Here is a 26109-nt window from a genome sequence, read left to right on the forward strand (position 1 = left end):
CTCTGAAAGCACAATTTAACATAGAATTAGAGAAATAAAATACCCACCACCACAGGGATCTTTTTCTGGGTTTAGGTCAGACTGCAGGGACTGCCAGGACATACCAAGGCTGACCAGGGTGCTTGAGTGAAAAGAAACTTCAGTATTTCATGATTTTGGGCTTAAATATTGATAAAAAGAACAATACACATGACAGAACAATCTATATAGGCAGCTATATTTCTCTAGTTTTTTCACATTTTTCTCAATGTCATGTGGAATGAGAATTGAAATTATTTTTTCAATCAAAATACTTTCATTTCTAGCTATTTCTGTGTTTAAGTTCTCAGTTTGACTAGTGTAGTAAGAGTTAACTTCTTTTTTTCTCAAATTTTCCCTTGGAGCCAGTAGTACCTGTTTTAAGCATATTTTACTCATTCACATAATGGTATAATCACAGCTTGAATGAAAGTGATGTGATGATGGATTTTCAATGTTATCAGAATTCTATTCATTTATATCCCAGATGATCTTCAAAGGAAAGTCTTTCATCTTTGTCTGGAAAATTCTGTCAAATTTTTCATTCTGTGCCACGGTCAAATGATGTTTCCAATCTCCAATGGTGCCTTATGGGATAAATACAGAAAGATTGAATTAAATTTTCTGTGAATTTTTATGTTCATTTAAGAGAGAAAATTAAATAAGCACTTGAATCAACTCTTTGATACATAAAATGCTCACAAGGACCTGAGGACTAAATGGAACACAATCCTGGTCTGCCATGCACTGATGGAAGCTTAGGTCCTTGAGCCATCACTGCTGCCAGATCTGCATTTACAGCAAGTGGGGAATGGGAGCTGGAGCATGGAACTGAACACTGGTTCTCCATTGTGAAATATGGTTATCTTGGTCACTGAGCAACTGCTCACTCCTAGACTAGTATTTTTAACAAAGAAACACATAAAAATATTATTTCAAAAGTGTCCTACTAAGTGAACTGCATATGTCACATAATATTGTTCCCAATACAAGATTTCATGTGAGCGTTTCCTTCCATTTTAAATGGAAAGATGAGAGTCCTGAAGCTGAACTTACCAGGGTTCCAAAAATGCCATTGTTGTTTTATTGGTTAGAAGCTTGTGATCATTATTATGAAATTTAGCCCTTTCAAGTATCATATTCTCGTATAAAACAAATGTGAGCATTAATATCGGTAGTTCAATCAAGTTATTATTGACATGAAATTACATTCCACTGATGTATTTGTGAAATTACAAGCCAAAGTTGACAATAAGTAACATGAAAGAGAAGCTATACATGATTTAAGTATGAATATCAAGAAGAATTTCAATAGAAATTTTTCATAATTATTTATAACTGAACTTCTGCCATTTAATTACAAGGTTTAATTAAATTAAAAATGAGTGAGAACGTCAAATGAGTTTCTGTCAGAGCATTCCGTATGAAAGAAAGGCAGGAAAAGAAATTCCTTTCATATTAAATGTTTGCAATTTCAAAGCAAAGTTTACAAAGCAATTTTCAAGAAAAGGAACATGTGACCTAGATGGAAGTATTTATTAATAATTAATCAAAAGCAATATATGTATAGAAAAAAAGCTTGCTGCTTTCCTAAGATTCACTTTCAGTTAGGAACTTTGCAGTCCTCAACGTTAGTACATTTGAAAAAATTGTTGGAAACCCTGGTGAGGTCTTCCAGGCACAAAATGACAACTTTTTGGTGACTGTACACAATGGAACATCACCTTTTCACATGTAATGTTCTCCTTTGTGTCTTGTTAGTCCTTGACTTTTTGGAACATGAGCATAGTTTGCTTGTGGAATGGACTTCATGTTTTCAAATGTAGCCTGATTGACGATATCATCCACATCCTCTTCACTCAGTTCTTTCCCAAGAAATCTGCTGATCTGAAGCACTGAACCTCTGAGATCCTGAAACAGTAACAGGTTTGAAAAGTTGAGTTGACAAAGAATGAATGAGTTTCTGCCTAGTATACACTGTGATTTGGTGTGTTTTTACATTGAATGCTCAATTGATTCAAAATATGAAACCAGATCATTTCACATGTACAGAAAGAAAAAAAATGAATATGATTATTTCAAGTATCTGAGGAAAGACATTTTTCATAGAATCTAATTAGGTATGATGGCAAAAACACTTAATAATGTAAGAGTAGTAGAAATCTTTATCAACATAATAATCCATTTATCTGAAGTAATAATCAGTAAGGAAATCATTGTAAGACTTTTATCTAAAACTGGGAAAAGCACAATACCATTATTTCTGTTGAAAATAATTCTGAAAATATTAAACCTGGAAATCAGGACTTAGAATGAAAGATATTAGAATTTAAAATAAATAAATGAAATAATTTCTATTAGCAGACATCCAAATTTTACATGGAAAAAGCAAATGATACTCCTAGAAAAATTTTCTTGGTTTTTGGTTAGTACCAAAAAACCAAAAAGCACTTTCATTGATTGATCTTATCCATTGTTCTTTTAGTCTCTAGTTTGTTTTTTTCCCCCTATTGCTTTGATTATTTCTTTTTTTCCTACTAACGTAGGGATTGCTTTGCTGTTGCTTTTCTATCTCCTTCAACTGTAAGATCAATTCACTTATTTGGTGTTTTTTTTTTTAGATATATTTATTTTTATTGGAAAGTCAGGTATACATTGAGGAACAGTGACAGATAGGAAGATTCTCCTTCTGATGATTCACTCCCCAAGTGGCCGCAATGGCAGTGCTGCCCCGATCCGATGTCAGGTGCCCGGAACCTCATCAAGGAATCCCACGTGGGTGCAGGGTCCCAAGGCCTTGGGCCATCCTTGACTGCTTTCCTCGGCCTCAAGCAGAGAGCTGGATGGGAAGTGGAGCTGCCAGGATTAGAACCGGCGCCCATATGAGATCCCAGCATGTTCAGGGCGAGTACTCTAGCTGCTAGGCCATGCTGCCGGGCCCCTTATTTGGTGTTTTTTTTTTTTTCAGTTTCTTAACATATACATATATTGAAATCAAGTTTCCTCTTAACAGTGTCTTGATTGTGTCCCATAAGTTTTGATATGTTGTGTTGATGCCTACATTTGTTTCAAGAAAAGCTCTAATTTCCCTTTTGATTTCCTCTTTACCCCATAATTTAGTACCATGTTTATCAGTCTCCATGTATTTGCATGTTTTCCTTGGTGTTTTGATTTCTTGGTCTCTAGTTTCACTCCACGATGGTCTGAGAAGATGCATGGTGTAATTTTGATTTTTAAAAATTATAGTGGGTCTTTAAATCATGTCTTTTAATTCTTGGACACTTTTTTTTAGCTTGGCCCAGCTCTTCTTCCATCTTTTTGCTTGTTTCTCCAATGTGACAAGAAATAACTTTCAATTCTGTGATTCCTTCTTCTGTCTCATTCATTCTATTATTGAGATTTTATACTGTAGCTTAAATTTGCTACACTGTTATTAACTTCTAATACATCAGCTTTCATTTGATTCATTGTTGCTACTTCCTGTGTTAGATGTTTCTTAAACATCTTGATCTTCTGTATGTCCTTCTCATCATTCAGAAGCTTTATACAAAGCATTATGAATTCTATATCCCCTGTTTTCTTGATGTCTTTCAGAATTAATTCCTGGAGAGCAATATTCATTGTGCCTCAGTCTCTTCTTCTATTGTGGTCATTACAACTCTTGTTGGCAGATTCTTCTCCTTAGGGCAGATATCTAAAATGTATTCCCTACAGGGCTACAAGTCGATTTTATGTTCAAGCTGTGTCCTGGATTAGGAAAACACCAACTGTCCTAAATAACTGGTTTTTTAGCGGTGCTGATCTTGCCAACCCTTCTCTCTAAGTATCTTCCTTGCTCCTAAGCAAGATCCCAAATTTATAATGCACTAATAGGAAGGGTATTCTGAAGGTGCTATTCTATACCATTGGTAACTTTGCTACAGCTCAAAAATGCCTGCTTATTTCTTTAGGATTAAAGACTTCACTCTATAACTGCCTACAAATCTTGCAAAGTCTGATGCTTACAAACCCCTCTATGTTGGTCTTTCATCACTCCCCCTTCAGTTCTTAATGGTGTCACATACTTCACTGTTTCTGAGAATATACAAATTCTTTTCCACTTTTTTGTCTTATTAATGCTTATTTATTAGTGTGCTGTTTCTATGTTATTTTTAAGAAAATGATAACAATTCTTACTTTTATAGACAAAATTAAATACCAGAAATTAGATATACTTATGAAATGTGTGTGATTTTTACAGATCTTTTTTCTAATAAACACATATCAAGTTTGATATGATTTATGATATGATTTATGATTTTGTTTGCTTGCTGGATATCTCCCATACTGACAAATTATGAGATCCATGTTTAAAAATTCAATGATTTTATCTTTCGTATTCAATACCTATATTACAGTAATTAGTTTTGGAATAAATCAAGGAATTTGCTGTTTTGATTTATCAATCAATGCATCACTCAGACATTATAGAACAGTGACATTCAGCTGAATTCAGTTTGATTTACACAGTATTTAAGACCAGTGGTAGCTGTTACTAACTTGTAATCCTCCTGTCCTTTACAGGAAACTTTACGTTCAAAAATCAAGAGAACCCTCATCACAGAACACACACTCACACATACCCACACGCACAATTTGAAACCATTAGGCCTATACCTGTAACAGTTTCTTACCCACAGCACAATGTTAATGGTTGTCAAAGCATGGCTATTCCAAGGTTGCCTTTACTATTGCAGGTAAGTACATAAAACTATCACAAGGGTGATCATGCATAGGGAGAAGAGAGCCTTGAAGATAACCAGTAATGAAGGTAGAGGAAGGAAATTAGAAACTTAGAAAGAAGCCTGAGCAAGTGGGTTAGATGTAAGGACACCTGGGAGAATGGTGTTTCGCTGGAACTAAATATATGTATACACATATATAGATAGATAGATATTTGAATAAGGTCATTCTAAAAACAGCATTCTCATCTTACCTTCTTCATCTCCTCATACATCATGAAGAGAATATTGAAGTCATGCCTGTGTTCATACCAGCCTCTGATGTGATCAAACCAAAGACTTCCTGAAACTATCAGAAAGATTATACATGGTCAAGACGTAGCATGCTATTTTTCCAACTTTTGGAATATTTAGAAATCAAAATTAACCCCCTAGTACTGGACACTTGCATCCATAAGCTGCTGAGTGCTCTGGGGAATATTTGCACGGTTTTCATGGTAACCTGCCTCAGCAATCCTATTCCAGGTTTGTAAGAAAGGATCACTACAGAACTGAGTCCAAACAGCTGTGTTTAATTATTTGCTTACTTTTCTTACCTGAAAACACAGGTTTCTATGTCTCTTCTTATTCCCTAACATCTGGAATTACAGTTTATTCTGTTATTGTGGATAAAATACATGAATATAGCTATCTAAATTTATCAGAGCCTGATCGGTCAATGCACAAGTTTCTTGTGTCATTGTTTTTTTTTCTACAGAGTGGAATGGAATTGTCCACAGAGCCAATAAGATTTTTCACAGGTATGTAAAAGTATATCCACAACCACTCAGTAGATGTACTGGTGTACCTGGATCCAACTATGGATCTAGTTAGCGTGAATTGCTAGAACATTTGTGACTCTTTATTACTGTGATTATATCTTCTAAAAAATATCTTTGCAAACATGATGAAGGCTAAGAATCCACTAAGATGCTGACAAAGTTACTGTTAGAATTTAAGCACTTTGTGGGTTCTGCTCTTACTGCAATTTCTGTTTCTCTAAAATGTTTCCTACATTCAAGAGTTTTGCAATGTAACAGTGTGATTTTAAATACATATTTGTTGAAAAATAATGTTACCATTTCCATCCAGAAACTTTTCTATGAAATCGTCTATGGTATCTGTAGTTTCAAAAATAGTTAGCCAATTTGAAAAATAAAAGTATGAGACCATAATATCCTTGGGATTTCTGTAGACATAAATAACCTGCAAATGAAAATACAAAACAGAGTTCTCAATTATCCTTTCACATTTTTTCCTCAAGATTCACATATTATTTCATTCCATTAATGCAAAATTATTAATTTCAGCCAGTATACAAGTGAACAATTTCTTTAAAAATTTTTTTATTTTATGGCATGGTTTAATAGGCATTGGGGTTACCCTTCCCCACCATTTCCCGCGGTCCCCCTCCCCATTGTTCTCCTCTCCAGTCTTTCACTAGGTGACTTCCAATTGCCCTCAGAAGTCCAGCATACTGCCACTGAGGTGTCTCCCAACAAATTACAGACTTATCTGTTGTTTCACTGTGAGCCCATCCTTGTGCTGCAAGTATGCGGATATACTTCTTTCTGTTCCTGCCTGTTATAAATTTTGCTTGCCATTGCAAAAGTGTTTAAATAAGTAATATTATTCACATGAAATTGCAAATATGTTTATAATTCTAAGATACATTTCTAAATCTGACCTTAATTGTGGAGGCATAATTACATTTTAGATTGCATATAATCTGCATCAACTACATTTCATAAATATTACTTGTTATTTTATGTAGCAATGAAGATTAATGCAACCATGCAGAAGTGCTTATGATGCTACAAATAAATACTCATATGTAAAAAAGGAATATTTCTATTTCACAACATGCAAAATATTAGCTTCCTAAGTTTTTTTAAAACTTTGTTCTTGGAGGGCCCAGCGGCCTGGCCTAGCGGCTAAAGTCCTCACCTTGAAAGACCCGGGATCCCATATGGGCGCCGGTTCTTATCCCGGCAGCTCCACTTCCCATCCAGCTCCCTGCTTGTGGCCTGGGAATGCAGCTGAGGACGGCCCACTGCATTGGGACCCTGCACCCACGTGGGAGACCCGGAAGAGGTTCCAGGTTCCCGGCATCGGATCGGTGCGCATCCGCCCGTTGCGGCTCACTTGGGGAGTGAAACATCGGATGGATGATGTTCCTCTCTGTCTCTCCTCCTCTGTGTATACCTGGCTGTAATAAAATGAATAAATCTTTAAAAAAAAAAAAAACTTTGTTCTTGGAATACGAAAGTATTTTTTGAAGAAGAAGACACTTATGTAAGATGAAAAAAATTAAACATGAGTAAATATGAAACCTCAAATAAAGGTGGTAGAGCACACAACATACATAAGCAGTGTATTTGTAATCATAATATATAAATTAAAATCATATAAAGTGAAATCATATAAAGTGAAATCATTAAAAATTGTAAATAAATGTCACTTCACTGAGTAAAATTATCTCATGGTGCTGGTGCAAATGCATAGTGGCTAAATGCTCACCTTGCATGCACGGGGATCCCTTATGGCCACAGTATTATGTTCTGGCTGCTTCACTTCCCATCCAGCTCCATGCTAGTGCCTGAGAGAGCTGTGGAAGACAGCCCAAAGCCTTGAGACCCTGCTCCCATGTGGGAGACTCAGAAGAAGCTGCTCTCTCCTGGCTCAGATCAGCTCAGCTCTGACCATTGTGGACACTTGGGAGTGAATCAGTGGACAGAAGCTCTTTCTTTCTGTCTCTCCTTTTCTTTGTAAATTGCCTTTTTATTAAAAATAAATAAATCTTAAAAATATGTATATGGCCAACGAATATAACAGGAAATACTATGTGATATTGATGATTATGAATATCCTTTTTTTTTAAATGATTTATTATTATTGGAAAGCCAGATATCCAGAGGGGGAGGAGAGACAGAGAGGAAGATTTTCCATCCGATGATTCACTCCCCAAGTGAGCCGAGCTTGTGAGCTCTGATCCAAAGCCGGGAACCTCTTCCTGGTCTCCCACACGAGTTCAGGGTCCCAAAGCTTTGGGACGTCCTCGACTGCTTTCCCAGGCCACAAGCAAGGAGCTGGATGGGAAGTGGAGCTGCCGGGATTAGAACCGGTGCCCTCATGGGATCCCAGTGCGTTCAAGGCGAGGACTTTGGCCACTAGGCCACGCCGCCGGGCAAGATTGTGAATATCCTAATGAAGATCACTTTAAAATACAATTTTGTTGTGCCAGATTTGCAAAGTATAAAAAAACTTATAAAAAGATATCATGGAAACTGGAAACCATAATGCTAAGGGAAATGAGCCAATCCCAAAAGGTTAAATACCACATGTTTGCCTTAATTTAAGATGACACGATGTTATGTATAACATGTTATGTTATGAATGTTATATGTTGTGTATAAACTAAAATTGAAATGTCAATGAGATGGTCACAGAAGGTGGCTGGGAACTCGCATTTACTTTTACCATATTGGTTACTCATTACTACGTCAATTAATTCCATAATGATGTAAATTTGTGCTGAAGGTATGTTGGAGTTTTTAATTGACTGGGATGATACTGTGCTGGCTCTGTCTTCAGACCAGAGAGGGTATACCTAAGAAGTTGTTGAACTTCACTGGACAATAAGATGATGGACTCTATGTTTGGTATATGCTTGCAATGGGGGAATCTCAACTGAACTTAAACTGTGGTTATGCAACAAGGTGGAGGAATCCACCATGGTGGGAGGGTTTGGGGAGGGGTGGGGAGAATCCAAGTACCTATGAAACTGTGTTACATAATACAATGTAATTAATGAATTAAAAATAATAATAATAATAAAATAATGACAAAAAAAAGATACCATGGAAAACCATACTAGGGCAAAATCAGTAACATTTCCCCTGCAAGAAAGTAAGCTTCAGTTTAATGTATATGTGTTGCATATCAAAATATCAACAACATAATGGATCAAAAAGCTTCCTAATGAATTCTCAAATTAGAATCTTGCAATGCCATTTTCTGACAATAGTATCATAATACTGTAGCTAGAACCAGGGTTCAGTTCATATCCCAAGTCCCATAATTAGGGCTATTGGTGTAACAAAGCATTGCATCTGTTGTACCCTTCCAGGAGCACCTTTGAAGACCAATCCATCACAGACAGTATGAGAGCAACAGCAGTAGGTGCCACCAAGCATGTATTATTCGGCTTGTTAGGTGAATATGGAGTGAATAGTGGAAAACACATTGATGACATGAACAGGCTTGTTTTTCAAAAGAGAAAATTCAAACGGCTAATAAGCATTTGAAAATAATGCTCAGATTCACAATTCATGAAGGAAACGCAAATACAAACCACGATGAAGATTTATCTCAACCCAGTTTGAATAACAAACCTACAGAATTCAGAAAACAATAAATGCTGGTAAGCATGTTGGGAAATAGTTACCCTATCCACTGCTGCTAGGCATGTAAACTAGTGGAAACATTATTAGAAGGCAGTTCAGAAATTTCTGAGATATCTGAATAGATCGCTCATATAAACCATATACCCAAATACTGGGAATTTATTCAAATGAAATGAACACAGCATATCAAAGAGTTATTTCTATTTCCATTATTTTAAAAAAAATTATTCATTTTTGTTGGAAAGACCGATATACAGAGGAGGAGAGACAATAAGGAAGATCTTCCATCCCCTGGCTGGAACTAAGCTGATACAAAACCAGTAGCCAGGAGCCTCCTCTGGGTCTCTCACATGGATACAGGATCCCAAGGTTTGGGCCGTCCTTGACTGCTTTCTCAGGGCACAAGCATGGAGCTGGATTGGAACCAACGACCAGAAGGGATCCCAAAGCATTCAAGGCAAGGACTTTAGCTGCTGTATTACCACATTGAGACCTTCTATTTCTGTTTTTAGCAGCCCAATTCACACTAGCTAAGTAATACTTTAATCCAAATGCTCATCAACAGATCATTATATAAGAAAATACATAGCACATTTACAAAATACTGCTCAGAAAAGAAAATAAGAAAACATTCTGCAGCAAAATGTATGTAACTAGAAACTATTATATTTGTGAAATAAGGCAGTTCCAAAAAGATAAATGAATATCTTGTTTTTCCTGGTCTGTGATAACTAATGCACAGAGTACAAAATATGTATTCTTTATAAGTGTTATTGACATTCTGATATTTGGATATCATCACAGTGTCAATGCTCCTGAGAAATGCAAGGTTTCCTTTTTTCTTTTTTCTATGTGCTGTGTACTGATGTCTTTATCTGATTGAGTGTGAAGTCTATGATTGTGAAATAAAATAAAAACATATCATTATAGAAATTAGGAGTGTGGAAGTGCACCCCTGAACTAGTCCCTCAGATGCTCAAGAAACCCAGAGCTCATACAGTCACAGCAGACTGAGAATGTTAGCAGGAAGCAGATTTCTGCATGGGACAATGGCTGCCTCACTGGCCAAGCGCTGCGGATGAGCAGTGTCTCCCTGTGCCTCCTTCCTCATTAGTTGTTGTAACTGAGTAGTTCCCCTTCCTTAATTAATTGGTTTGAATGTCAGTCTGTTCCTGAAAAACATTTACATCTTTGACAGCACGGTTGTCACATCTTGGTTACCAGTCTCCTCAGAGGGATCATCCACATGGGGCAAATATTGAAGGTAGTTACCAGGGAGGGAGGATTTGTGTGGGGAATGCAGGCAAGGGAGAGGGTAGGGTGTAGGTTTTGCTATGCTGCTAAAACTGCATATTAAAATATGTTCACTTCATATTTATAGACAAATGGAACTGGAAGTGAAGAAGAAACACACTTTTGCTCTAGCTATATACATTTTAAAATTAAGAACATGGTTATAGTAATAAGGTGCATATTCTATTTAAATGTGTAATTCTGTAACACAAATAACCTACTATAATTACATTAAGACAATATAACCTAAACAAACAAATGATAAGCAATAGGACTGACACAGTAATGTGGCTTGCATAAGGAAAAATCCCAGGCTTGACAGCTTAAATACTGAATGGTATAAACTATTTTTAAAAATTTAATCCAGTATGTATACAATTATTTTCATATATTAACCAGGGCATAAAACTGCAAAATGCAATATAATGATGAACTCACAAAGGGCCAAGTGTGTGTTGGGCAGAATCAGGCTGGACTGTAACACCCTTTGCTTCATGTGGAAGACAGGTTTGGAAACAGAAATGACCCACCAAATGCAACCACCACCATATGCATAAGCTGATTGGCATGACAGACTGTGTTGGACCCTTTACTGGCATTCAAACACAAAAATCAGGTGTGGGATCACCTTAGATGAAGTTACTTTGGGGATCCCTCCAACTGAACTGCTAACTGCAGAAGCCCAATCATGAAGAGAGTATGTCAGCCAGTGTATTCTGAAGAGATTTCATCCTGCTTGGAACGGTGATATTGGCAGCATTTCAGAATTGATGGACAATCAAAACTGCATGAGCATGACCCTCAGAGCATGCCCCATGCAAGGGACCTTAGATGGGTGGGAGGTTGGTTGGGGCTTTTCCCTTTATCTCTTCTGTTACCCCAAAGACAGAAATACAATAATAATATTAATGTGGAAACAATGGTCTTACCCACTTTATACAGCCCTTCATCCTTTGTGCCTTAATCAGCCATGTAAAGATTATCAAAAAAAAAAGACATCAGATACTTAATACACACAAAACATCAAATCTTTAGCAATATATCTATGAAAATAATCTCGAAAATCACTTCAATGATATCATAACATTCTGATGAAGAAATCATCAAAGACAGAGAAATGTTAAATCATCCCTTGACTATGGATGGTAAGAATCAGTTTTCAAAAATGGTATACATCAAGCTATTTATACATTCAATCCATTCTCTATCATAATTTTAATGACATTCCTTACAGATAGAATAAGAATTAAAATTTAGATGGATTCATAGATGTGATAGCATCCTACAAAACCAAAGCAAGTCAAACAAATAGGAAGCATTGCACTATCTTATCTCATAGCACAATGCAATTATTTAAAAAGTTGCATATAATTGGCAAATATTTAAACAGAACAGAAAAAAAAAAGCCAGAGACATTAATCTATACCCATAAATACAACAGAGTTTTGAGAAAAGATTGATTTTAGTTTAGACAATAGAGTACGGAAACTTTCTTCAGTGAATATTATTTGATCAGATATTTTAAAAATGCAACAGCTTCCTGGCTGCTGGTGGGCCTCAGGATGGGGCATCTCATGCCTGGTTCCCACACGCCAACCTCCATATGCACATGATGAGCTGTCCCCGGGCAGCCAGTGCACCATTTGGCGCCAGGTTCTGCCTGCTGGCCAAACGGCCAGGCAGCTCTGGTGTTTTGGTTCTTTGAATTGCTGCTTAGGTAGCTCCCACTGTGCTTCTGGGATCTGAGTCAATCCTAAAGATTGCCAATGACAGTAACTCTTCCTTTGAAGAACTTGTAATCACTGAACAATGCTGAGCACCGAACACCAGTTCATGCAAAAGCTAAGGGTCACGGCTTACCCAGCAGGATATCCTTTTACCTGACATGATGATGCATCAGCAGACGGGTCACATTAGGCAGGGCCATGACATTAACTAGTACTCGAGAACCATATCTGGGGGTAGATTCTGTGGGGGATGTGTGGGCCACACCCTGTGGAAATTCTAGCCCCACTTTTTAGGTCAAGAGTTTGAGTGGTGATGGACTAAGCTAGGTGTGACCAAGGAGCCTGCCATCAATCACAGGCAAAGGAACCCGCAACAGTCTGGACTGGTCAAGGCAGTAGCACTCGAATGTGCATCCTGAATAGGGTGTGGGGTGGGTCAGGCTGCAATGTTCACCAGCTCATACAAGGCAAAATGGAAGGCCAAACTGAGCTGGGCACTGGCCTAAAACCCATTGGCATGGATGAGAACTAGGTCGGGAACTGGATCAAGTGGATGAATTGGGAAACTCCCCTGGTGAGTCATAGCTCCCGGTGGTGAACATGTGGTCCAGACCTGCGGGTCGGACAAGTTGGGCAAAGTAGCTCCAACAGTTGGCTAATGTGTAAATTGGTAATGGAACAGGATGTACTGGGCAGGACTGAACAAACCTTAGCCCACAAGCGAAACTAGAAGCCAGGATAGAGCACAGGTCATGCCGAGCTAGGCTGTTGCACCTACTGGTCTGCATGAGTCAAGGATGCTGAACCACGATGTCTAAGGCAGAAGCCAGGACAAGTGTGGAACTGAGCCAAGCTGAGTCAGAACAACCACTGGTATGTGCGTGATCTATGGCTGGGAACAGGCCTGGTTGGGGAGCTAAGGGGACATCCTAACTGAGTTGAGGTTCCCACCAAAGGGTGCGTGGGCAGGAATGGGGGCTGCTTTCTAACTAGAAAACAGTCGTAGTCTCCCTTGGCACTAGTGTAGACTGGGACTGGATGCACCAGGCCAGGCCAGATCCTAACACCTCTAGTGTCCTGGAGAGCCAGGGTAGATGTGGGACGGACTAGGCTAGGTCTCAACCCTTACTGACCTATATGTGAGCTATATGTGGGTATGGACGAGCCATGGCTGGGCTGAAACATCCAACAACAAGAACCAGAATGGGGTGAAAGCCAGCCAAGAAAAGCCACTATTCCTGCTAGGACAGGAGGTGGACTGAGTAGGGCTGGCTCATGGACCCCCTGGTATGAGCAAAATCTGGCATTGGGAGAGGTTCTGATGGAGGAGCCTGGGCAACTCCTCTGGCAGGACACAGTCCCTGCAGGTAAGCGCAAGAAGCATGATAGGAAACAGCACAGAATAGGCCATGGACAGCTTCCCACTGCCATACATTTGGCATGGGTCGGGGGCAGACCAGGCTGAATCAGTTCACGTCATCCGCTGGCAAATCTGGACACCAGAACAGAGTGTGGGTCGAGCCAAGTTTGGTCGCGACAAAAACCAGTGCATAATACGGAATGCCAAGGTAAGGTTGCCTGTACTGGATGTGACCACAACACCCAACCAGTATACATGTGAGAACGAGGAAAGGAGGAGGCAGAGCCAGCAGGGGGATTAAGGGCTGGTCCCCTTGCCAGACAACTACTCCCAATGGAGAGTGTGAGCTGGGATGGGGACAGACCAGACTAAGCAAGGCTACAACACCTGTGGGCCTCATGTGGACTAGATCAGGGAAAAGCCAGGCTGGGCAGATTATTCCTACTGGTGCAAGTATACATTAGAGTGGGTGAGGGTTGTTTGGGCTTAGCCACAGCATCAGCTGGCAGAAGCTGGCACTGGGGGCTAATTCTGTCAAGTCAAATCACAGAGCCACCTGGAGAGTGCATAAACCGGGATTGAGAGAGACCTGGGAGGGAAATAGTGGGCTCCTCCCTCTTGGGTTACTAATCCCATAGGAAGGCATGTAAACTAGGACAGGGGCTAGGGTGGCTAGACAGAGAGGCACTCAACAACATCCGTGAGGCCTGGATAATTGAGCTGGTTAGATGGAACTAAGTTTTAATACCCATTGACATGTACGAGAGCCAAATGGGATGTGGGACAGACTGGACCGGACTACTGCTACACATACTGGCAAATCAGGGTAGGGGGCTGGCCTGGTGGGGGTTATTATGGGTCTCTCTGACTAGGCTGCAGCTCCCACTGGTTGATGTGAGGGCCAAATACGTGCTGGGCAGAATCAGGCTGGACTGCAACACCCATTGGTTCCAATGGAAGTCGCAGCAGAAAACAGAACCAACCCAGCAATTGCAATTATCAGATGATCATGGTGATGGACTGTGCCAGGCCCTGTGCTTGTTAGAACATACAAGAATCTGGTCTGGGAATACCTCAAAGTTTCTTTTGGGATATCTCTAATCAAAATGCTGGACTCAGAACCCTAACTCAGAAAAGACAGAAGAAAGAACAAGTCGATCAACCACCTCAGCTATAGGTTGGCAGCGAAATACTGGGCAAATGGAGACTCTATGATGGACTACGTCAATCAGTGGATTCTTCAAGGACCTCATCGTGCTTGGAATGGTGAGACTGGCAGTGATTCATAACTTGTGTACTATCTAACCACTTAACCAAGTATCTCAGAGTGTGTCCCACATCCAGGACCTGGGGTGGCTGGGAAACCACATTGAGATTTCCTCTCACCACTGTCAAACTGCTTATTATCCATAAAAAGACAGTAACAGAAGGGGAACACTTCTACCTTGTTGGTGGGAATATAAATTAGTGCATAAACTGGATCTGGAGCTGGGAGAGTGACATTTCAAGTTGATCCTCTTTGGTAGCACTGACATCCCCCACAGACACTGGTTTACCTCCCGGTTATGATGTTGCTGTTGGTTTATGGAAATGGAGGATGGCCAAAGGCCTCAGTCCCCTGCACCCATCTGAAAACAAGGAAATAAATCCCAAGCTCACAGGTATGGGTCACCTCATCTCTGGCCATTGCAGCCATTTGGGAAGTGAAGCAAGTTATGGAACACCCCGCTCATTGTCTCATCTTCCACTAAAAATAAATAAAATTTAAAAAGAAACACAAACCACCAATAAATAGTCTTGTCATAGGATCTAGCAATCTCATTTCTGTTTGTGTACTCAGAAGTGATGAACATGATGTATCCAAGAGATAGTTGCCCTACCATGTTTATAGCAGGCACTGTTCATAGTAACTAAAATATATAATTAATGAAGTTGTCTAATTTCAGATGAATGAATGAATAAAATGTGCTATACATATACTCACACATAATGAGATGCTAATTCTAAAAAGAATGAAATTCTACAATTTGCTGAAAAAATATGGACATTACAATGGGTGAAATAAATCAGACACAGAAAGACAAATTCAACATTTTGTCCATTACATGTGTGTCTGAAGCCAAATAAGAAAATAATTTTAAAAGACCAAGAAACAAAACAAAAATTCTTATTTGTATCAATAATGCTGCAACCATAGTTTTGTCAACACTGTTTCTTATTGTATCTTTGCCAAACCAATGGTTAAGAAGTCATGCTACCATAGTTTAGATGATTTGTAATTATTTTAAATTTTACTGCATATGTAAGAAATGGTGATCTTCACATTTAATCCTTGTTTGTAGCCCTTGAATATATTTCCACCAATACACAATTATTCTTCTTTTTGTTTATTGGGCACTTCATTTTGTAGAGCATTTTATCCTTCATTTTAATGTAATTAAAGGTATGTTATCTCAAAATGAGACAAAAGAAAGAATAGAAATTTAAAAGAAAGAGGGGGAGGAAGAAGAAGGAAGGAAGAGAGAGTGAGAAAGAGGTGAGGGAGGGCTTGGCGGTGTGGCCTAGTGGCTAAGGTCCTCGCCTTGGTTCCATATGGCTGCTGGTTCTAATCCCGGCAGCTCCATTTCCTCTCTGTCTCTCCTCCTCTCAGTGTATCTGACTTTGTAATTTAAAAAAAAAATAAATCTCTAAAAAAAAAAAAAGAAAAAGAGGTGAGGGAACGTAATTAGATTCTTATAGTTGTTTCTGATCTGGCTTCCTGCCAGTGCCTCAAAAGTCAAACGATGATGGCTCAATATGTGGCATTCTATATAAAAATATCTTGATGTAACTTTTTTTATTTAACATTAAAATCAAGGGCATAGGGCCCGGCGGCGTCGGCCTAGTGGCTGAAGTCCTCGCCTTGAAAGCTCCGGGATCCCATATGGGCACCGGTTCTAATCCCGGCAGCTCCACTTCCCATCCACCTCCCTGCTTGTGGCCTGATAAAGCAGTAGAGGACGGCCCAAAGCTTTGGGAGACTGCACCCGCGTGGGACCCGGAAGAGGTTACTGGTTCCTGGCATCGGATCAGCGCGTACCGGCCCGTTGCAGCTCACTTGGGGAGTGAAACATCGGATGGAAGATCTTCCTCTCTGTCTCTCCTTCTCTCTGTATATCCAGCTTTCCAATAATAATAATAAACTCTTTAAAAAAAAAAAATCAAGGGCATAATATCCCACTAAGTAAATGGTTCAACAAGTAAAACGCAGAAAATCTTTATATAAATGGGTATATAGTAAGGGCTATAAACAATAATTAAATGAGAAAATGATCATTTCACATGTATACAGTAAAATTTAAGATAAGCACAGATCACTCAGATAATGGTAGTATAACGTTCTTAATATTGGTTTGACAAAGGTTAAACAAAGCTGACATGACTATGTTTCCAGCAATTTTGATACATACATACATCACTTAAAAAAATTTATGATACAATTCCATAGTACTGGGATTTCCCTTACCCTCTCTCCACATTCTCGCCCCTCCTACCCCCTGATTTTCTGTAGTATATTACAATAGCATAGTCCCCCAAAAGCAGTCATAAATCCATCATTCTGCTATTTAACAGTATCCTGGCATTGTCAATTCTTCACTGACTCATACGTCACACAGTAGCATTACTTTATTTTTTAGGATTATGTTTCTCTTAATTTTTTGGGATAAGAAAAATTTTCTTATCCACACAAAGGCTTAAAAGACACATTAAGTAAAAGACACGCTAAAAACTGAGCAAAGAATGGAAAACTATGTAAAAGTTTACAGAAATGTATAGATGGCTAATCTTATTTTAGTATCGAACTGTCAAATTACTTAAAACTGAGATTATTTTATCTTAAACATTAGTAAATATTGATATGTCCCACACTGTTGTGCACATGAGGAAAGAAACATTCTTACACATTCTCTGAGGCAGTGTTGGTTAACAAAACTCATAAAACTAAGAAGATAATTTGGTAATAGTTTGAATACTTGGACAAGTTAATATCAATAATTAATTTTATGAAACATTTAACACGATAAAATGTAAAAACATCTCCAGAAATATTAATCAGAACATATGTACATTGTAATCATCTACATGTCTATGAAAAAGATATTACCTTTTGGTTAGGCATACATTAAGGTCTGACTAAGAGTTACAATAGAGCAAATGTACTGATTTTTCCAGTGAAAAAAATGGCATGAGTTATTTTTATGACTTACTTTAGCTTTTTTGTTCTTCAGACCTTTAGGTGTTAAATAATATGGAAGATGGGAAACAAAGAGACGAGGGGACGGTCTGTTTCCAATGTCCATTCCAGGATAACTGTACTCAAAGAAGGGGACTCTTCTAACAGTTTCCATGTTTTCAGTTCTGTTCCGATGTCCCTCAAAGTAAATCAAGCTTAGAATCTGCTGCATCCACATTGTACCTGTCACAGTTGAGAATCATATTTTTCATATTTTAAATAATGGAAATATATTTTCATTTACCTTATGATGATTTAGTGCTATTTTTATCTTAAACATATTGGTTACTCATTACTATGTCAATTAATTCCATAATGATGTAAATTTTTGCTGATGGTATGTTGGAGCTTTCAATTGACTGGGATGATACTCTGCTGGCTCTGTCATCAGACCAGAGAGGGTATACCTAAGAAGCCGTTGAACTTCACGGGACAATAAGATGCTGGACTCTATGTTTGGTATACGCTTGCAATGGGGAAATCTCAACTGAACTTGAGCTGTGGTTATGCAACAAGGTGGAGGAATCCACCATGGTGGGAGGGTTTGGGGAGGGGTGGGGAGAACCCAAGTATCTATGTAATTGTGTCACATAATACAATGTAATTACTGAAGTTAAACAATAAATAATTTAAAAAAAAATCTTAAACATTCCAAATGCATGAATGAACTCACTTATTTCGTCTTTTGATTTTTCTTGTGTTTTAAATTAAATAGGTTTTCTTTTGTATTTCACATCAAAGTCAACAAAATCAAGACTTGGGTTGTTACGATTTCATGCTAGAAGTGGTGCTGGTCATTTAAGCAGCTTCTTACGTTTCTCCCGCTTTGAGTTGGATTTGTTAATACTAGGGATCGGGTACTTCTGGTTCTCCATCTATAGACTCCTTTCTAGAACTTTCTCTTTTATTAGAATCAGCAAGTTAAAATCATTTGTCACAGATGTCTTAAAACAAAAATTTGTTTAGTTTTAAAATCTATATCTTATGAAGGAGTTTTATGCCCAATTTCAGTGTTTGTATTGACTCTTTGACTAGATGTCTTTGGTTATGGAAGAGCTTAGAAAATTCTCAATTTCTAATAACAATGATCTGTGATCCAATAGAGTCACAGATATGTGATCTTATTTATATAAATAAATAATTTACTCTGATTAATTTATTGTTGGCAAGGTGCACTTTAACTCACATTTATCACTATTGAAAGAAAAATTCAGTGGCACTTTCAATTAAAGTATTGTCAACATTTTGAAAGAATTAATATGCCAAAGGTCACAGTCTGCAGTGTTAGTAAAGGTCCTCTATTATGCACACAGCTCATCATGAGCATTTATTATATATTCAATTTTGGCCCAGGAATTTTAGGAGTATTGTCAATGTGTTGCTGACTTTACTGAGTGCCCTGCTTCCTTTTGAAGTTTAGTAATCATATGAAGTCAAACACTTTAATGAATCCTGTCTCTAGCTATTCATAGCTTGGATATATAACTTTTCACTGAGTTAGAACCTGTGCACATACATCATAAAGAAACTTCTAAATTTGTATCCTCAGGAAACTAATCTTCATAAAAACCAACCTATTTCTATAAATATTGATTTTCATTATTGGGGCCTTGGTGTGGTGTGGGGAGCCATGCAGTTGGGTCAGATGGCATGGGTGTGTGATGAGTGCTGCTCCTAGGCTAGCAAGGCTACCAGAGTTTCTGTCTGCATGACAGGGCCCGGCAGAATGTCTCTGGTCACCTCATTGCTGCCTCATCCCATTATAAGGACACTCAATCACCTCTCTGATGTTTCATAAAATTCTCCTGAAAGCGTTGTTGCTGTTTTTCTGCTAATGTGAAGTGATCCCTGTAACTGGTATGACACCTCAAATTGATCAATCATGCTATGATAAAAACATCTTTAGTGACAAAAGGCTATGACACACAGCTAAAAGTATACAATAGTACAGTTGAGCCCATAATGCCTCCAAACATCCTGTTATGTGCCCACTTTTGTCCGAAGCTTGCCCTCGTACAAGTAATGTTTTCCTTAGAAATGGTTTGATAATATCTTGGAACAAATGGCAATCAAGGAGGTACAGAGAGTTTGTTTACCATGCGTCTCAAACTGTTGCAACACATGATATGACGCATTTTAGTTTCTCACCACAGAAAGCAAAAGCATATGGGGCATCTTCTAAAGGGAAACAAATGTGAACCCCCCAAAAATAGCTTAAAATTTCTACCCTATATTGGCACTTATATTTAGGGAAAGAAAACAGTTTATGTAGATAAAAGGAAGTTTCTTGCAAAGGCCCTCTGTTTGTAGATTGGCTGAGTTGTCTTGATCCCTTTCACTGCCCTTTAACAAAAGAACAAAAAACAATTGAATCAGCACTAGGTGAAGGTGATCGTATTTAACGCATGATTTGATTATAAGATTTAGCAAAGACTCGATGTTATATGCTTTTATAAAATCCTTTCATTTATGATCTTTTAATTCTGTATTCTTAATATTTTGAGTAATATTCATTAGTTTGTGTTTAGTAAAAATTCATATTGAATATAAGTAAACAACATATCACTATGTAACCACATGTACTGCCAACCGTGGAGTTCCTGGCTTCAGCCAGGTGACTGCAGGTTTCAATGAGTAATGGTTTGTTGAAAATGTTTTCTTTAGGATTTTTTCATATTCTCTTAACCATGAAGTAAAAATGAAACAATTAGATATTGTGCAAAAGCTTGTGATGATTTGTGTATAAATAAAGAAGGCAACTTTTCTGAGTTATCCATTATGAGCATCATGTCATAGTGGTCCACATTTTATCTCTTCTCGCTGATCCACGCATCCTTTGCAAGCTCTTGAGTCAGCCGGAGCTGGTCTCTGGCAGTGTGGTAACAACTCAGACTGACTACAATTCATGTTGTACTACTACATATTTTCTTTAGAAAAAAGCCAAGTGTAAATTAGAAGACATATTTCTAGGTGCCAGTGGCAATTTATTTGTGTTTCAAAAAGTGAATGAGTATTGCTTTATTGAAGCAAAATGAAGTCACAAAAGTGTAACACATTTTTTTCCTGATAAAACAAAAATGCAGTTAGTTAATTGTTTTCAGAGGTTTATTGATTTCTATTGGAAAGGCAGATTTACAAAGAGAAGGAGAAACAGAGTGCTGGGGTCAGTGCAGTGAGTGTGGAAGACATGAAGATGTGAAGAGTATTGTTCCATTACAGGCAGGGCCACAAGGAATTTCCCACTGCATGGCAGGGCCTGGCAGATATCTCTACAACCATCTGAATGCATTTCCACCTCCCTTTCCATGGACAGTGGACAATCCCGCTGAGCTTTCTATAATCTATTTAGGCATTATCTGCCTCTGCAGAGTTCTCTTTACTATCAATGTGAGCTTGGAAGTTGTTGCTGTTGCTACGTCTCGGTAAAAGGGCCTTTTATAATCCATGCTTTCTTTGCTGCCCCCATTGACCATCCTTGATCTTTAGCTCTCTCCTTCTGTGATGCATTTCCTCCTTTAACTGATTCAAAATTATATTGTAGAATGAGGATTGTAGTAGGAATATGCTACTGATTGATATGCACCACCTATTGAGAATTTTCTGACCGCAGGGTCAGGATGCATAACATCCTGCTTTAAGGTGAAACAGATGGCAGAATTATCCCTGGAAACACCCACTTGACCATGACATTAAAGGTCTGAGCCAGAATTTTACTGTTTCAATCCAAAAAAAGATGACAGCTTTCTCGCATTGTCCATTATGATCCTGGAATTGTAGTGGTCCGTTTTGTTCCTCTTTGTGCCTCATCCACGCACCCTTCTTGAGTTCTGAACTCAGGTGGAGCTAAACTCCAGCACATAGAGACAGATCTTCCATCAGATGGTTCACTCCCAAAGTGGTTGTAACCACTGAGGCCAAGCTGATCCAAAGCCAGCAGGAAGATTCTTCCTGGTCTCCCACATGGGTGCAGAGTTTCATGGTTTAGGACCAGCCTCTATTGCTTTGTGATGCCACAAGCAGAGAGCTGCATGCAAAGTGGAGTCACAAATAGTTGCACTTATGGGATACGGCACCTGTAAGTTGAGGATTAGGCACTTGAACTATTATTGGATCACATCCTTGGCTTTTTGTTTTTTGTTTTTCTTAACGATGGAGCTATCTGATCTGAAGACTAAACTGACATCATTCTATGCCATAACTGCTACCTAGATTTTAAATTTAGCCTTCTATTTATTGAAGACTTCATGTGGCAAACAGTTAGAGCTTTAAAAGACAAAATAGGCTGAGAACATACTTGAACGCTTGTGTGAGTGTCTATAATTTGCCTTATTTTTCTCAAAACATAAAAAGTCATTTGTCTCTGTCATTGTATTAGACAATTCTGAATATTCATCAAAGAACTACCATTCAATTACGCAGGAAACCACTACTTTTTCCCTGAGATACATTGACAGTGGGAAAACTGCATTTTAAGCTTCACTAATTTCTTTACAATCACAACACAATCCTCTATGCAGCTTTTCTGTTCATCATCCTCAGTAGTTGGTTGAGATTCATATATTTTACATACACAATCCACCATTGCTTGCTAAAGAATCATCAGATATATGTGTAAAGCACTGAAGCAAGAAATAGAGTCAGGGTTGTCAAACCCCAAGTGTAAACTACACCCCCCTACAGAGACAGGGGTTCTTACAATGCTTCAGGCAAAGAAGGGCCTCTGAAACAGCAGAGGGAGCCCTTGCAATTGCTGCAAAAAAAGCCACAGGCAACAGCCAGGGTATAGAGCATTCATAGCAGCTGGTATTCCCCTCTTGAGGACAGTTATTTTATAAGTTTCATCCTATGTCTCCTTATAGCACTGAAAGGTAAAATTTCCTATTGTAATGACAGTGCTTATTTGCTTACATTTATATGGAGTTTCTCCTTTAAACTCCATATATTTTTTGTTATTTTAAGTTTTAATTGACATTTACCAGATTGGATACTTTTCTAATATGAAAGTCCCCTTCTTGCTCCCAACCTCATCCTCTACCATCCTCTATTGATTTCCTTGCCTGATTTTTTTTTTATTTTTTGAGACAACATACTCTATACTTCACTGTATTCATGGCTTTTTTTTTTGGTCTCATTATTTTTTTAATAATATATATTTTAGTAATTACATTGCATTATGTGACACAGTCTCATAAGCTCTGGGATTCCCCCAACCCCTCCCCGTATCCACCCCCCATGGTGGATTCCTCAACCTTGTTGCTGTATTACATTTCAAATTCAGTCAAGATTCTTTCATTGCAAGAATATACCAAGCATAGAGTCCAGCATCTTATTGTCCAGGTAAATTCAATGGTTTCTTGGGTTGACCATCTCTGGTCTGAAGGCAGAGCTGGCAGAATATCATCCCGATCAATTTAAAGCCACAGCATAACATCAACGACAATTTAAAATATTATGGAATTAATTGACATAGTATTGAGTAACCAATATGTTAAAAAAATGCAAGTTCTTAATCACATCGTATGACTACGTCATTGATATTTCAATTTTAGTTTATACACAGAACCAGCTGCTATGTATTCATGGCTTTAACAAGCAAAAAGCAAGAAAAAAATATTTGAATGGGAATAGAGATAAATAGTATAAACAATAATTGAATAGAAAAATGATTTCGCTTATATGCAATAAAGTTAATAAAAGGAATCACACATCATTGAAACTACAGTAGGATTACAGGTTAACCACTGGTTTGACAAAGGTATAAAGGAAAGTTTTACAAAAATGGTTTCTTTCTGTATGGTATATGGTTCTTCTCGTATACTGAATACCAGTAGTTCTATCAGATTTAGTTTGTTATGGCTTTTCTTAAATTTTATTTATTGCACAGATGCAGAGTATGATTAATGTTTAGCAAATTAGATAGATTGAGATAGATAGATAGATAGATAGATAGATAGATAGATAGATAGATAGACGTCTTATCTACTTGTTAAACTCCAAAATGCAGGAAACAACTTACTGACTTACAACTGGTTTTCTCCTCTCTTAGCAGAGAGCCAGAGTCAGAAACTAAAGTAGGAATCGGTTATTCAATGCCAATATCCCATTTTAGGGAACAAGAATGTTAACTACTAGGTTAAATATCTGCCCCCTCTTACTGATTGTTGAAAAGTGTAAACATAATTTTTCAAGATGGCGTTTATGGCTCAGCTGCTAATCTGCCTACCATTATGCCCACTTTCTTTATTGAGTGGTATAATAAGGAGGAATTAATTGAGTGCTCCTGTTCACATAGGAAACTTGGATCATATTCCTAACTCAGTTCTGACTGTGGTCTGGCCCAATGCTGACATTCAGAGCATTTGAGAAGTGAATCAGTGGTGTGCATTGCTCTTTCTCTACGTTTTGATCTACTTTTCTCTCAGCCTTTACTCCATGTATCTGTAGCAGTATTATCGTAATAGTATAAGTAGTAGTAATAAACCTGTGTTCTAACAGCAAAATTTGTAACTGAGTTTTTCAAAGCATAAAATTTCAATGGTGATTGTTTTACCTTAATGACAGAGAAGTAAAGAGCAATTAAAATTAAAAATACATCTGGTTGGATTTTCAAAGCATATTTACTTTGTCTTGTAGTGCACTTTTATTGAGTATGAATCAAGTACATCCGTACAAGAAAAGGACAATTCAGTAAGGTAAGAATTTGCAAAAAATATAAACATATAAATTAATTTTACCACTAAGGATAACTACTAAAGTAGTACCTACAAAATTTGCTTCTTATTCTTATTAAATACATAAGATTACCTGTTAAATATCATTTAAAAGTAAAAAAATACTTTGACCCTATTATTGAGCATATAGTCAACAACTATATCTGTGGTTCAAGAAATATCATTCTTAAATGACCTTAGCATCCTCTTTAAGAAATTTTCTCTATCAAAATCCTACTCATTTTATAGTAAGGGCTTATAATGCCTTTTTCTTATAATTTTCAAGTTTTCCTGATTTTATTTTTACAGCAATAGATAAGTCTATGGTTTGTTTTCAATCTGTTATTAAGTTCTGCAATTTCAAACTTTTTTTTACTGGTTCTAATTTTTCCCTACATTTCACTTCACATTTTATAAACTGCACTGTATGATACAGATTTGTAACATTATAATGACAAAATACTGTTTATTGTCACCTCCTTGTGACCGATCTTCATATACATATAATGTGTATGCAGTGTTCATATACAAACATACATGCAGTTTTATTGAAATACATACATAATTGTATATTATATGCATGTTTTGCCAAAATTATATGTAATTTTTCAAACCATATGAACGGGTAAATTTTTACCTAGCATAACACTTGGTTCAAATTTTATTTTTTCATATATTCCATAAGTAAAGAAAATATACAAATTGTGCTTTATTCTGATCCTAAATTGTCATTTTAATGTGGGTTGGTTTGCTGCTGCTTTTTGGAAATAGGTGCATTTGTCTAAGTGTTCTACCAAATCAAAGTGAAGACTGTTATCAGAGGAGCTACTCGTTAAACTTACCTGATCTGGGATATGTGATTATGAAAACATCATCATCTCTGATTTCAAAGTTTTCTGCATTTTCTAGTCTGTTCATATCAGCAATGCTGATGACATTATAACCTTTAAAGTTGAATAAATATTTTCCTGTGTTGTTCATAATTTTCACCTGGCAGGAAAAACAGAAACAGAGTGACTAACACTTTGGGACTGTTCAACAAATGCCAAGCACAATTTAAATGCCAGGTGTACCAGTTCATTTTCCACATTGCATACATGCAGCAGTTTTAATTTCATAATAATTCAATGTTGCTTTATGGCTTTTATCAATATTTTAGAGATGAGCAAACTAAGAAACTATGAGTTTATATACAGCTTTCTCTATGATATTTCAAGGAAAGTTATCAGGATTCTAATGTTTCAGATGAGGAGACTGAGGTGAAGAGAAGTTCAATATATTAATCATGGTTGAACAGCATGTTTGAGCAGACCTGGGAAGATTTGATATTAACTATTTGGTCAGATTCTGTAATTCTAACTTAGCACTGCTTAGAATTTATGCTGTTATTAGTTACTTTTCAAATTGATACAGAACTAAGAATTTTAATGAATGTAATGTAAACAGTGACTGACTCTCTCACTTACTCTATCATTATTGTGACAGAGGGAAAACAGAAAATTGGAAAAAGAAGAGTTTTGAAAGAGGCTTTATGTATTTTATGTCCTACTCACAGTTGTTGA

At 37.6% G+C, this 26109-nt stretch overlaps 1 protein-coding gene across 1 annotated transcript; it reads right to left on the reverse strand.

Annotated features, from left to right (window-relative positions):
• Positions 1-486: 486 nt before the first annotated feature.
• LOC131481649 (amine sulfotransferase-like) lies at positions 487-25528 on the reverse strand. Its single transcript, XM_058671302.1, is given in 6 exon segments — positions 487-605; positions 1743-1929; positions 4994-5088; positions 5858-5984; positions 17812-18020; positions 25390-25528. Coding segments are annotated over 6 exon segments (876 nt in total).
• Positions 25529-26109: the final 581 nt, after the last annotated feature.

Source organism: Ochotona princeps, chromosome 1 (genome assembly GCF_030435755.1).
Source record: "Ochotona princeps isolate mOchPri1 chromosome 1, mOchPri1.hap1, whole genome shotgun sequence".
NCBI lineage: Eukaryota > Metazoa > Chordata > Mammalia > Lagomorpha > Ochotonidae > Ochotona > Ochotona princeps.